The 12,261-nt window shown below is 37.2% G+C and overlaps 1 protein-coding gene across 1 annotated transcript in view; it reads left to right on the top strand.

The window, feature by feature from the left end:
• Positions 1-3,860: 3,860 nt before the first annotated feature.
• Positions 3,861-12,261, top strand: part of LOC589754 (alpha-N-acetylgalactosaminide alpha-2,6-sialyltransferase 2-like) — a 46,962-nt gene continuing 38,561 nt past the window's right edge. Inside the window, exons 1-2 of the mRNA XM_030977334.1 lie at positions 3,861-3,979; positions 9,065-9,348. Coding sequence (XP_030833194.1) covers positions 9,329-9,348 — 20 coding nt within the window. The 5' untranslated portion in view covers positions 3,861-3,979; positions 9,065-9,328. The remainder of the gene's footprint in view (positions 3,980-9,064; positions 9,349-12,261) is intronic.

Raw genomic sequence — 12,261 nt, 5'->3', positions numbered from 1 at the left:
TATGAAAAGATACGATGTGATACAGTAATGATGTGACAAGGTATGATTATGATAAAAAACAATATGTTATTACTATGAGAATATATGATATGTATAGAATTATGATATGATATAGTATATAGATATGATATATAAGATAAGAAATCACATGATATAGATTGTTAATCAAGTTAGCTCGATCGGTAACATTTTAGTTTTGTTAAATGTAATAAGATCGAATTCTCGCCGGTTTTTTAAAATGTAAATGTTATGATATCCGATTATGTCGTTATTTTATTTTCTGGTATGCGTATCAGCTTGGGGAGAAAGAAAAGAAAATAAAATTTTAAAAGGGGAGGGGAAGATGATGTTGATGATGATGATGATGATGATGATGATGATAATGGTGATGGTAGTGATGATAATGATAATGATAATTTACACCGTTTATATGGCGACATATTTCTGATTAAGGAACGTTCAATTTGAAAATCGCACATATCGTTATTTAATTATTAAACTCAAGAGCCCAATACTGACAAGGTCATATTAGAAGCACCGTACCGGTTACTACAAGCGGGCACAGTTTTAGAAAGAGGGCAGGCTCACGTCACGTTACTTTAACTTTGAAATTTGTTATCCAATGTATACAAAAATTGAGCATGATCCTATCTGTATGGATTGAAATCAATAAAGTTTGAATTCGAATTTGAACGTATCTTGTCCGATATCAAACAATTAATGGCGGATTCAAGGGCGGGGGACCGGACCCCCTCCCCTGCCCCCCAAAAAGGTAAATAAAAAAGATGGTAACGTTAATTTTACCTTAACGGGCCCCCTGCCAACAAAAACAAGAAGAGGTAATTTTACTTTTTTGCTCAAAGGGGGGGGGGGGGATGTTGAGTAAAAAAAAAAAAAGAGCTCCAATCCCCCAACCCCCCCCCCCCCACACACACTTTTATTCGGCCGGCTTGCTGTGTCGCAGCTAAATATTTTGTTCGCGAAAAATAAATTAGTGCTCACTAACCCTCCCCCCCCCCCTCCCCGCCCTTTCGGCCGGTCGGACGAGTCGCCGCTAAATATTTTCTCATGATTGGGCCCCATGAGTTCAAATACATGAGCTGATGCCAAATGAAGGGCAAAATTAAGAGTAGGGAAGCGGCCCCTCTACTGTTAATTTAGAATTTTGGGTATATAGTTTCTGAAGACATCCAAATCAATGTGCCCTTTTCAAATTTCTCACCAAAGAGTGATAACCTGTGTAGCGCAGGGGCTGTTATTAATTATTAACTTCGAATCCGCGGCTCGGGATTTTATGCAGACGGCCCCCTCTATTCAATAGCGTCTCCCAAGCCTTCTGGGATGACCCCCAATCTCTCGATTACAATTTTGCTCATCTTTGATTTTTACATGAACTCATTTTTAATAAATGCTGGATTCCGATCCAGATTGCACAACCTAAAATGATAAGATGATCATCCCCAATACACTTGCAGTTCACAAAAATGTGCAACCTTTCTCCTTATTCCTTTATCCATCGTTATACCGTCACTGCCATTTACGTATAATAATGGCCTGCCCCCTCTTCAATAAAGGCTCCCAAGACTTCGGGAATGACTCAAAAAAATTCCTGATTACCATACTGCCGCCCTTTGGAGGGGCCGGGCGCTGCCTTGTCAGAAGTATTTTTTTACACTAATCTTTTTAGGCACTACGGCTTAATATAAACAAGCATGCTCATAACTTTTTTGAAAATAAGCTGAATTCGGCCGACTCAGTTTTGCACAATCTAAAAATTAGAATATGGTCAGTCATCCCCCCCCCCCTATCCATGCTCGCGCATTTCACGAGCACATACCCCCCCCCCCCCACCCCAAGTTTGTCCCGTTTTCGTCGTTACTGTCACTTAGCTAGTGCCATTTCCTTGTCTTTCTTCCTTTCTCACCCGGCTTCTCTTTTCTTTCTCTTTTTTTCCTCTCTCTCTCTCTCTCTCTTTCTTTCTTTTCTCTTCTTTCTTTTCTCTTCTCTTTTCGTTTCTCTTCTCCTTTCTTTTGTTCTCTTCTTTTCTTCCTTTTTTTTTCCTTCTCTTTTTTTGTTGGGGGAGGGGGGGGGGGGCGACAATAGGGGGCGGGGGCCGCGGCCGCTCCGGCCATTAACATTATTATTATCATTATCATTACTATTATAATTACCGTTATTATTATTATTGGGCCTCTCTTCCTCTGCTTCTAAATTCTTAGTATCACCGCAAAAAATTCACCATTCTCATCACGCCGTTAGTAACATTATTGTGATTGGAACTTGACGTAACTGAGTTACGTCAAGTTCCAATCACAATAATCATGCCTATACTGAAGCAAAATAAAAACAAAACAAACCGCTGTTTGATCTTTTGTATTTGCAACAACAAATATTTGTCCTATAGTTTTGACGTATCAAATCTTTTTTTATTCTCAGAAAAACATTATGGCATAGCTAGTAACCAATATCATCTACATAATCACAAATGAGATGTCAGTGTAATAACCATTTTGAAAAAAAGGCGTACAGTGTCGATACACCCCTCCTCACAGTGGCGTACCTGGGGTACTCCACAGGGGGGGGGGGGGGGGGCAAGCGACCGAAACAAACAAACAAAAAAGGCGATGCTAATTTTCACTTCTGGCGAGCGAGCGAGCGAGCAAAACAAAATCTTTAAGTAACGTTTGGTATATAAACTGGTATTGTTGCAAGTTGGGGGTGGGAATATTCACTTGTTAGCGACGTTAATTTCATTTTTTTGCAAACGAGTGTAGCGAGCATGAAAAATATCACTTCTTTTTTAATAATTGCCACTTAAATTTGGTTCAATTGTCCCATGCAGGGCGCGGGAACAATATTGTGTTTAGGGTGATTTTAGCTAGCGAGCGAAAATACATCTTTCTCTCAATGAATTGCTATATAAAATTTGTTTCATTGTTGCAGGTAGGGGGCGGGCACAATCGTGTTTAAGGCAATGTCAATCCCATTTTGGCGGGCAGGCAACCCCCTACATTTATCTTTTTAATGAAATTGTAGCAGGTTAGTGGTAGGCACATAATTCCACGAGCTAGCGAGCGTAGCGAGCGAAAAAAAAAATCACTTCTCTTTTATAGGGAAAATATGGTACATAAAACTTGGGTTCATTGTTCCATGTCAGGGACGTGATTTTTAAAAGCGAAAAGGGGAAAGATGCGTTAAAAGTTTTCGAAGAATCTCAAAAGCAAAAGGAGTGAAGGGAGTTCGAGCGACCGAACTGGTCATGAGGGTACTTTTGCATTTTCAAAAGTAGAATTGAAGTATTTGGTATAGGCCTACACTACATTTTCAGGAAAAAAACTGTACGTTTTCAAAATATCTGGGGTCAACTGCCCCCCCCCCCCCCTGGTGCGTACGGCCATGGTCTTTTTTCTTTCTAATTTCCCCATTTTTATTCCTTTCCTTTTCTTTTCCCTTTTTCTTCCTTTTCTCTTCTTCTTCCTTTTTTCTTTCCTTTTTTTTCCTTTTACTCTTTCTTTCCTTTTTTCTCTTTCTTTCCTTTTTTCTCTTTCTTTCCTTTTTTCTTCCCTTTTCCTTTTTTCTTTCCTTTTCCTTTCTTTTCTTTTCTTTCCTCCTTTTCTTTTTTCCCCTGGAGCCCGTCAGGGGGGGGGGCACTCTGCGCCCCTGCCCCCCCCCCCATAGGTACGCCAGTGCCTCCTCACAATGATGAACCATGAAGGTCTTGATGAAGAATATTTTTATAAAATAAACTGGATATTTCATGAACATAAAACCATTGGTCTGACCCCCGGTCTGACCATGGTATAGGTCCATGGCCTGGAGAGTGCATAAAAGCACGGGTGCGAAGAGGACGCGCTCTATGTCCCGTCGTCGTTATACGTTATACGTTATACGTTATACGTTATACGTTATACGTTTGAAGGTCAAGAATAGACTTTGTCTTCGCGAGTTGCTGGCTGTTGTTCTTGAGAAATCCTGAATGGTAAGAAAGACTTCTGACAATTTTTAGTTTCTGGTCAAAATTTTCAAATTCTTTGTTGGTACACTAACGTTGTGCTCGGAAATGTATGATTTTACGACCAATCTGTTTAAATTAGGTGATATTGTGTATGAATAGGATGCGATCTTGATGAGGAAACGCCTGGCCTGCTGGAGTCGCTGCCCGAGTCGCTGGTGTGGAGTTGCCTCGCTACAGAGCTTCGGTAGCGCTTCTACGGCCTACTGCAGTGTGTTAATATAATTATGTGAGCGTTGCAGCTGCTCCTATCTACAGTTTTGACAGTGCTGCAGCTGCCAACTGGCTTAATTTCTGGGAATGTAACTGGTTCATAATATTCCTTCAGATTGACTTATTAATCGACCATATTCACTTATAGTCATACTTCATTACTTGTGAAATAACAACTGCAAGCTCCTAGTGAGGCCGGCTGCTGTAGAAGTAGGGCCCTAATCATGAGTAATGCACTTGCGTGTGATATTTGGAGAGGCCAAATTAATTCGGTCACATCATTATGAACTTCTACATATGTTAACCACAAGATGAAGACAGCCAGCTAGAAAGAGGGTCTTGATCTAAGGGTGATCAAAACTCAACTTCCAGAAAGATCTGTAGATCTAATAATATAGGGTAGGTTACATTGTGTCAAACTAGTAAGGGACAAAGACATGAATGAGGGCCGCCAAAACAATGGACTACTTCGTTGTATGGGCTTAAACATAACAGAGGTGGTCTTTCCTGGGAAGGGGATTATGAAGGCACTTGGTCTTTCTATGGGGAAGGATTATAAAGATATAATAATTTAGTTAAACTTGGCTTTTAAGTGCATCTCAAGTTAGGCCACTAATAACATGCAATTCTGGCATTGTAGTGAAAATCAGGTCAACACAAGTTGAGATTTGTGGATAAGCTGATGCAAAGCAAAAAGACATTCTAAAGAGTGGATTGCTGTATCATTTCCACTGCTATAATCAACATTAAAATCCCAAAGCATAATCAAATCCTTATTATCCATTATGATACTCTCTTACATATTAGACAAGGTGTCAAAGTAGCTGAGTTAGGCGGGCGATACAAGCAACAAACAAGAATATATCTTATCTTGCATTTCAATTTTTTATACATGTACAATAAGAACCATTTCAATATCATATTCAGTAGTAGAATCTTCCTGATCAATCACATTTAAAGGGATAGTTGAGTTCTGCTGCAGAGGGCGCTACACAAAATACTTTTTTTGTGAGATAATGAAAAACTGAGTGTCAAATTTAAAAGAACATAATATTTAAATGACAAAATCATCTTTATTTGTTCAAAATCGGTTCAGAGATGGCTGAAATATAATGATTTCTAATACTTGTGTACCACCACAAATATTAGATATTTTGAAAAATTTGAAAAAACATTGAGAAAAAAAATGAAATAACGCCTTTTACGTCGTATTTCAGCCAATGCTGATGTTGGCTTTTTTGTTGGCATTTTCGTGTTGCTCATATTACCCACAATTAGCTGGCACATGTATTGTTATTTTTAGTTAAATAATTAACGGTCACCATATTTTTTTGAAAGTGGAGCTGAATTGGTATGATCGTATTGGCTAAATTTCACTCATTTTGGGGTCTAAAATTACCTTCATAGCAATTTTAGGTTCTAAAAGGGCACTATAAATGTCATAGATAAGAATAAGAGCTATAACCATGCACTTTGTTCAGGCATTTGCAGTCTGGAAACAGAACTCAACTATCCCTTTAATGATCTTTTAATATAAAGACAAACACCATCTGCTCTTTTGTTTATCCTATCTTTTCTTATAATATCATAGCCTTCCACTGAAACCATTAGATCTTTAATTTGATTATGGAGCCAAGTTTCAGGTACATAAAATATCCAGATCAAGTTTTATGATAACAAATTGTATTTCATCTATTTTAGGATAGCTCGACTACATGCATTAAAATATGAGCTAGTTTCAGTCCAGTACAGCATTTCAATTTGGGTTTTAATATCACGCAAAAATGATTGTAACTCTCAAGCATGGGTTCATTCTTTGTTAAAGGTAAACACCAGTTATGGTCATGCGATTGCATTGTGAAAGAAACGTTGTGGAATCGATCAGAAAAGGTTGATCATCTAGCATCTAGCATCTGCAAGGTTCTGGAATCATCAAAATGATAAGAAATATGGCCCAGTCTTCGTAAAGTTACAAGCACTGTACACAGAAAGATGTATATGGGTATATGTAATAACTTAATAAGAGCTTCCATTTCATTTTTTGAAATTGGGGCGTTTCCAATACTGGTCTTTACCTTTAACTGATTAAGTCCCGGTTATAGTGAACGCATCATTTAATACCTAATTCAAACAATCAATTTTTTTTGTTAGGCACGGCCTTTGAAATTTTGCACGCATCTGTGCATTCAGTTACACATGGCAGTGCAGTCATAATGTACATGTACATGATGCTTGGTCATACACTGTACATGTATATTGTATAGTGACTTTTTGATAGTAGCCATAAGAAGCAATATTAATAATTTGGTAGAAAGAGGAAAAATAAAAAATCAAGGACGCGCTTTATGTCCCGTCGTCGTTATACGTTATACGTTATACGTTACACGTTATACGTTATACATTTGAAGGTTAAGACTTTGTCTTCGCGAGAATCTGGTGAATATTTAAAAAAAAAATCCTGGCAAGCAAAGAAAAAAGAAGAAGAAGAAAACTGCAATGTTTTTACTTTTGTAGACTGGTTATTTACTCGGTAAAGGAGCTCTGATAAAGGGAGGAAATTTTGTTTTGCCTTTGCGTGTCTAAAATTGTCTACAGCTTCAAGAAAACTCTGCTAGGGGAAAAATAAGTACCGGTATATCTGAAGGGCTATCTGAAGAAATAAAATGAAGAAAGTCATATTGAAGAACTGAACTCTGAAGAATTTACGGTATATATCAACAGTTTCAATTTTCAACTATTATTTGTATACCGGTATATAATATTATGTATATTTTATAAAAGAAATTAAGGTAAGCCAGGTTTTTATTTTTGGGTGTTCAAAAAAAGTATTATCAATATTTATTTAGGGGGTACGGACAGAAGTACGTACATGTATGGCATCCATACACAAAGATCTGCCACTACATGTACAGTGTACATGTGAAAACCAACAAAACATGTGTTACATCCATTCGCTGAGTAGACAATCCAGTTATGGTGTTGACCAGTAGTATTTAAAAAGAGCCCACAATTTCAGACAATTTTCTTTTTCAGAACTGTTAAAAGGCTTCACAAAGGTCATTTTACACTCCAGTTGCTTTTTTCTTCAGAAAACTTTTTATTACAAAGGTGGAACTTCTGTTCAACTTCACTTGTAGCTATAGCTGGCATCATGCATTTGTAAAATGTAGATCTGCAAATCTGCATGCATGTTTTCAAAGTATTATACACACATATATATATATATATATATATATATATATATATTATACAGTTATTGACTGGCAGGGGGTGAAATATAACATTATTTGGACCGCTGAAGGGAGTTATATTTCCCAAATGGTTATATTTTACCGAAGCGCGCAGGGGAAATATAACTCCCTTCAGGTCCAAAGAATGTTATATACCCCCTGCCAGTCAATAACTGTTATATTAGATAGCCTTGTTTTTTTTTGGGGGGGGGCATATTTTTTTCCCCTTTTTTTTGGTGGAAATTACGGAAAAATAATCTGTCGAGATAGTTCAAGGAAGAAAAAAAACTTTACAAAAAAAAAAAATTATACAAACATTTTGGGGGAAAAAAAAAAAAAAAAAAAAATCGAAAAAAAAAATTCCTACACAAAAAAGCATTTTTCGGGAAAAAAAAAAAAATTATTTCATTCATTCATTCATTTTACCAGCCGGTAAAATATAACCAACCAGGAAAATATAACAATTTGGATCCTCGCAATTGATATCATGTGACGAGCTCTGGACCAATCACATCTCGGTATCTGTCTAAGCTATCTAATATAATATATATATATATATATATATATACTGTATATATATCCATGTAATATACTAAGTGATGCAGGACAGTGGAGGATAGTGTAAGTTTGGTTCAAGATTGGGTCAAAACTCAGTATGCTCAAATCATCTACTGTATACATTGTACTTGTAGTTGTACAGTGTACACCAGTGCGCATCATCATGCTGCTCATGTACATGCATGTAAACCTTGATACATGTTCAGTAATGTTTTGATTTTATTTTATTATGTGCAGTATATTTTTTAGTGGGGGGGGGGGGGGAGCAAGTCTTTTGGACAATCGCCCCCCCCCCCCCATCCCTCTGACTCGTCGATAAAAGCAGAAAAATATTTTAAAGGAAACTTATCACTGAAATACTGTATGTAGCAAAATTTGATAGAGCATGAGAAATTAATGATTTTTAAATGTTGTAATCAAGCAAACACAAATTGGCAACTGTATGATTCCCATGTTAACAGCCTGCCATTTGTTTAATATACTGATAAATATCAGATAAATCCCTTTGTTTTATTGTTGAGGGAATGGATCTACAGTTCATGTATGTCATAGAAAAGCTATAGAAGGAGGATGTTTGAATAAAAACATGTGTCCAATTATATAGAGAACACCAAGACACGTACAATTTTTCTTGCATAATTTATGCTGAGGGCTTCCCATTTAGAGCAGCCTGCCATGATGGTGTAAATCTTCCATGGCCACCGACACCTAGAGGTGAATGATGGAGGCTCAGAACACATCATCTACTGCATGCGCTCAGCACCTCATCCTTGTGATCCTTGTGGAGTGTTCCTGATCATGGGAGCAGAGTGCGTCTGTTCAAACTTCCAAGTGACTGTTAGAGGACATGGGTGTGACAAAATATATTTTTGAAGATTTTTATGTGAATAAATTAGAGAGCAGACAAAGAAATGGAAATACAGAAAGACAGAGAGAGAGAGAGAGAGAGAAATAAATTACAATGTACACGTACATGTACACCCTGTATACTTTATATATCACATGGTTCAACAATTTCTGTCTAATCAATTTTTGATTTCATTCTTTGCAGATTCAGCCCTTCCATCATACAGAAGAAATACTCGTCACTCATTGGCTGAAGGCTGTGCTCTGCTCAGTAGCACAATGAGCATACCATATATTTATTTGGCAGCCCACTGTGCTCTCTGCTCCCATGATCAGGAACACTCCACAAGGATGAGGTGCTGAGCGCATGCAGTAGATGTTGTGTTCCGAGCCTCCATCATTCACCTCCATCATTCTATCCTAAAGAGACGGCTCTAGGTGTCGGTGGCCGTGGAAGATTTACACCATCATGGCAGGCTGCTCTAAATGGTAAGCCCTCAGCATAAATTATGCAAGAAAAATTGTACGTGTCTTGGTGTTCGGGGAATTGGTAATGAGCTTGCTTGATGTCAAATATGTTTCTGTACACAAACTACATGTACACAAACAGTCTTGTGTATTTACATGTTTACATATACTTGTTAGTCATCACAATAGAAGGAGGGGGGAGAGAGGGAGGGGGGGGGGGGGGAGATGCACATGTACTTGTCTATTTGTGTTTTGTTTTTATGATCTCTTTTACTTTAGGGCTGTTGATAAAAACCTTTAAATGATCAGATGTACATACTTGTAAGTCCTTTTAATGTGCATTTAGTTTCATGTGTTTTTTGTATCTGAAGAAGATGTGTACATTCAGTTCTTAAAAAAGAAAAAGAAGAGAGAGAGAGAAAGAGAAAGGGGGAGGGGGAGTAAATTGCCATGTGAACTTACAAAATCAGACAAATAAAATCTGCAGTTAAATTTTTAATGGCATTATAAAACGGGAATATCAATATGTGAAACAGATAATCATTTCAAAATTCAAATGTACACTGTATACGATATAAGAGCAAAAAAACAGATTGCAAGTGATAATTAAATATTGATGTCTTTCTGTAAATTATGTTTTGAAAATGGGTTTGCAAAATAAACATGGGAATAACAAGTCTTCTGTAACCATGGCAATGAGTGGGGATCTTTTCTTCAGTGAACGATCCATCATTTATTACTGTCATCCTGAAGACTGTAGTAAAACCTGCCTGGAGCTAGGGTCTTTGTCATTTCTTCTGAAATCAGTACTCCCTCGATCATCTCAAATTCATGGATCTTCTAGTGGTACGATTGCGTATGAATCTTTCCTTGCTAACTCTGTCTTTTAAAAGAATGAAAGCTCTGATTCAAAAAGGTTCTGAAATAGATTTCTATTTTCCTACATGTGAAAGTTTTAATTTGCAAGTATGTGTTTTTAGTGGATTATCCTATGGACATACATTATATACCTGTAATGTTCTTCTCAGCTCTCTCTCTCTCTCTCTATCTCTCTCTCTCTCTCTCTCTCTCTCTCTCTCTCTCTCTCTGCTAGTCTCAACGGCACACCTACAATGTAGATGTACATGTACATGTATGCTCATGTGAGGCACTTGCATTTACATGTAGGTGTAGCTGTTGAGGAAAAAGGCATCCCCAATAGGCCATTTTCGTATTAATGTAATTTGCTATAAAGTGCCTTGTTACAAATAAGTTTCATTCACCCTTTACCTATAATTATGCATTGAAGGACAAGCCATAATGTTTGTCGTACGTACATGTACATGTAGCAACAATTAATTGCCATTCTGACTACCGGGGTATTGAGAGACAATTATTTGTAACAGTGGCACTTGGCACATGTACAGTATATTACCAAGTTTTATGCATTAAATTGTATTACACTATGAAAATGGTATGAAAATGGTATGAAACTTACAATTTTTTTTTTTTTTTAAATGGCTTTTACATAAACAGTACATGTACATGTACTTCTACATTTACATAAATTTAGGTCTACTGGAAATGACCAACCATGTTAAAATATAATTCAGTATTGGCAGAAGAAAGCAGGGCAAACATTTAATTTTTTTTCTCTCTCTCTCTCTTTCTCTCTCTCTCTCTCTCTCTCTCTCTGGTTTTGTGATACATGTAGCTATACAAATGAGATCACTTTGCAGCAATACAGTACACATAACACTTTGTCAGAGCTGTTCTGCTCACTATTCCACTGCATGTTTTTTGCTGGTTTTAGAAGATCACGTGTTGATAAATATCAAAAACAAAAGAAAAAAAGGAGAACCGCTTGTAATTTATTTCTAAAAAAAAATCATCTGGCCTGACAGGTAATTCAAGCTCTTGTTATACAAAGTTAACATTCCAACCCCGGCCCCCCCCCCACTCCGAGAACGGACGGACCCCATGCGTGTTACCAAAATGTCCGGTAAAGGGGTACTTTTCGTGCGACAAAGTCCGGCCCGAGAATTGTAAAAAAAGGGGTGTATTAACTTTTCACCTGGATATTTCTTTAAAAAGGGGGTGTTTTTTTTTCTTTTTCTCTCATCTTTTTGGACTCTTGAGAAATTGTTCAGAATTGAAGGGGGTACATTGAGTGAGAATTTTTCATGATTTAGGGGGGTCTCCAAGGCAGGAAAAGCCCGCGAAAGGGGGGTTCGGAAATGCTGGCAGTCCTCAGATAGGGGGTGCTTTCAAAAAGAGGGAACAAGCATATGCGTACCCTAAATAACACTGAGGGGGGGGGGGGCCGGGATTCCAACTAATCTTATGTGTACAGTAATTGTGTATGCCATCTTGAAATTTATTGGGGGTTATGACAGAGAGTTTGGGCGCCCTTGCAGAGATGCCAACCAGTATGATTAAATCGTATTTAGTACGATAATAAAAGTGAAATACGATAATATGATATCACCAATTACGATTTTTCAACAAAAACAAAACAAAAACAATTTATTTTTCATTTTTTAAAACCCATAAAAACAGAGAAATCGCATAGAAACATGTACAAGTAAACCCCCGCAACCCCAACAAAAACTTTGCTTTACAATTTTCTCATTAAATTTTAATGAAAGAGCAAACATTTTACTTGACCATACTGGTAAAAAAATAGGTATTGACTTTGGTATTATAACTGGTTCAGACTTAAGGAAATTTATACAAAACTTGTGTAAAAAAATCATTGTATTGTAATGAGTTGGTGTTGAAGAGATCAATGTACATTGACAGTTGGTCAATCATCAGTATGCGCTCATGCATACGGTACAATGTTCAGAACTTCAGACCAGACGCTGATTCTCTATCAAGTTTTCATTTGGAACGACGACGCTCAAACATGTTTCAAACGTTGACATTTATTAATCCATCCATCAATTCCTCACA

The sequence above is a fragment of the Strongylocentrotus purpuratus genome, unplaced genomic scaffold, assembly GCF_000002235.5.
Source record: "Strongylocentrotus purpuratus isolate Spur 01 unplaced genomic scaffold, Spur_5.0 spur5_scaffold_9, whole genome shotgun sequence".
In the NCBI taxonomy this organism is placed as follows: Eukaryota; Metazoa; Echinodermata; class Echinoidea; order Camarodonta; family Strongylocentrotidae; genus Strongylocentrotus; species Strongylocentrotus purpuratus.
The sequence above is the reverse complement of the archived record's forward strand: the minus strand, read 5'-3'. Positions and strand labels throughout refer to the sequence as shown.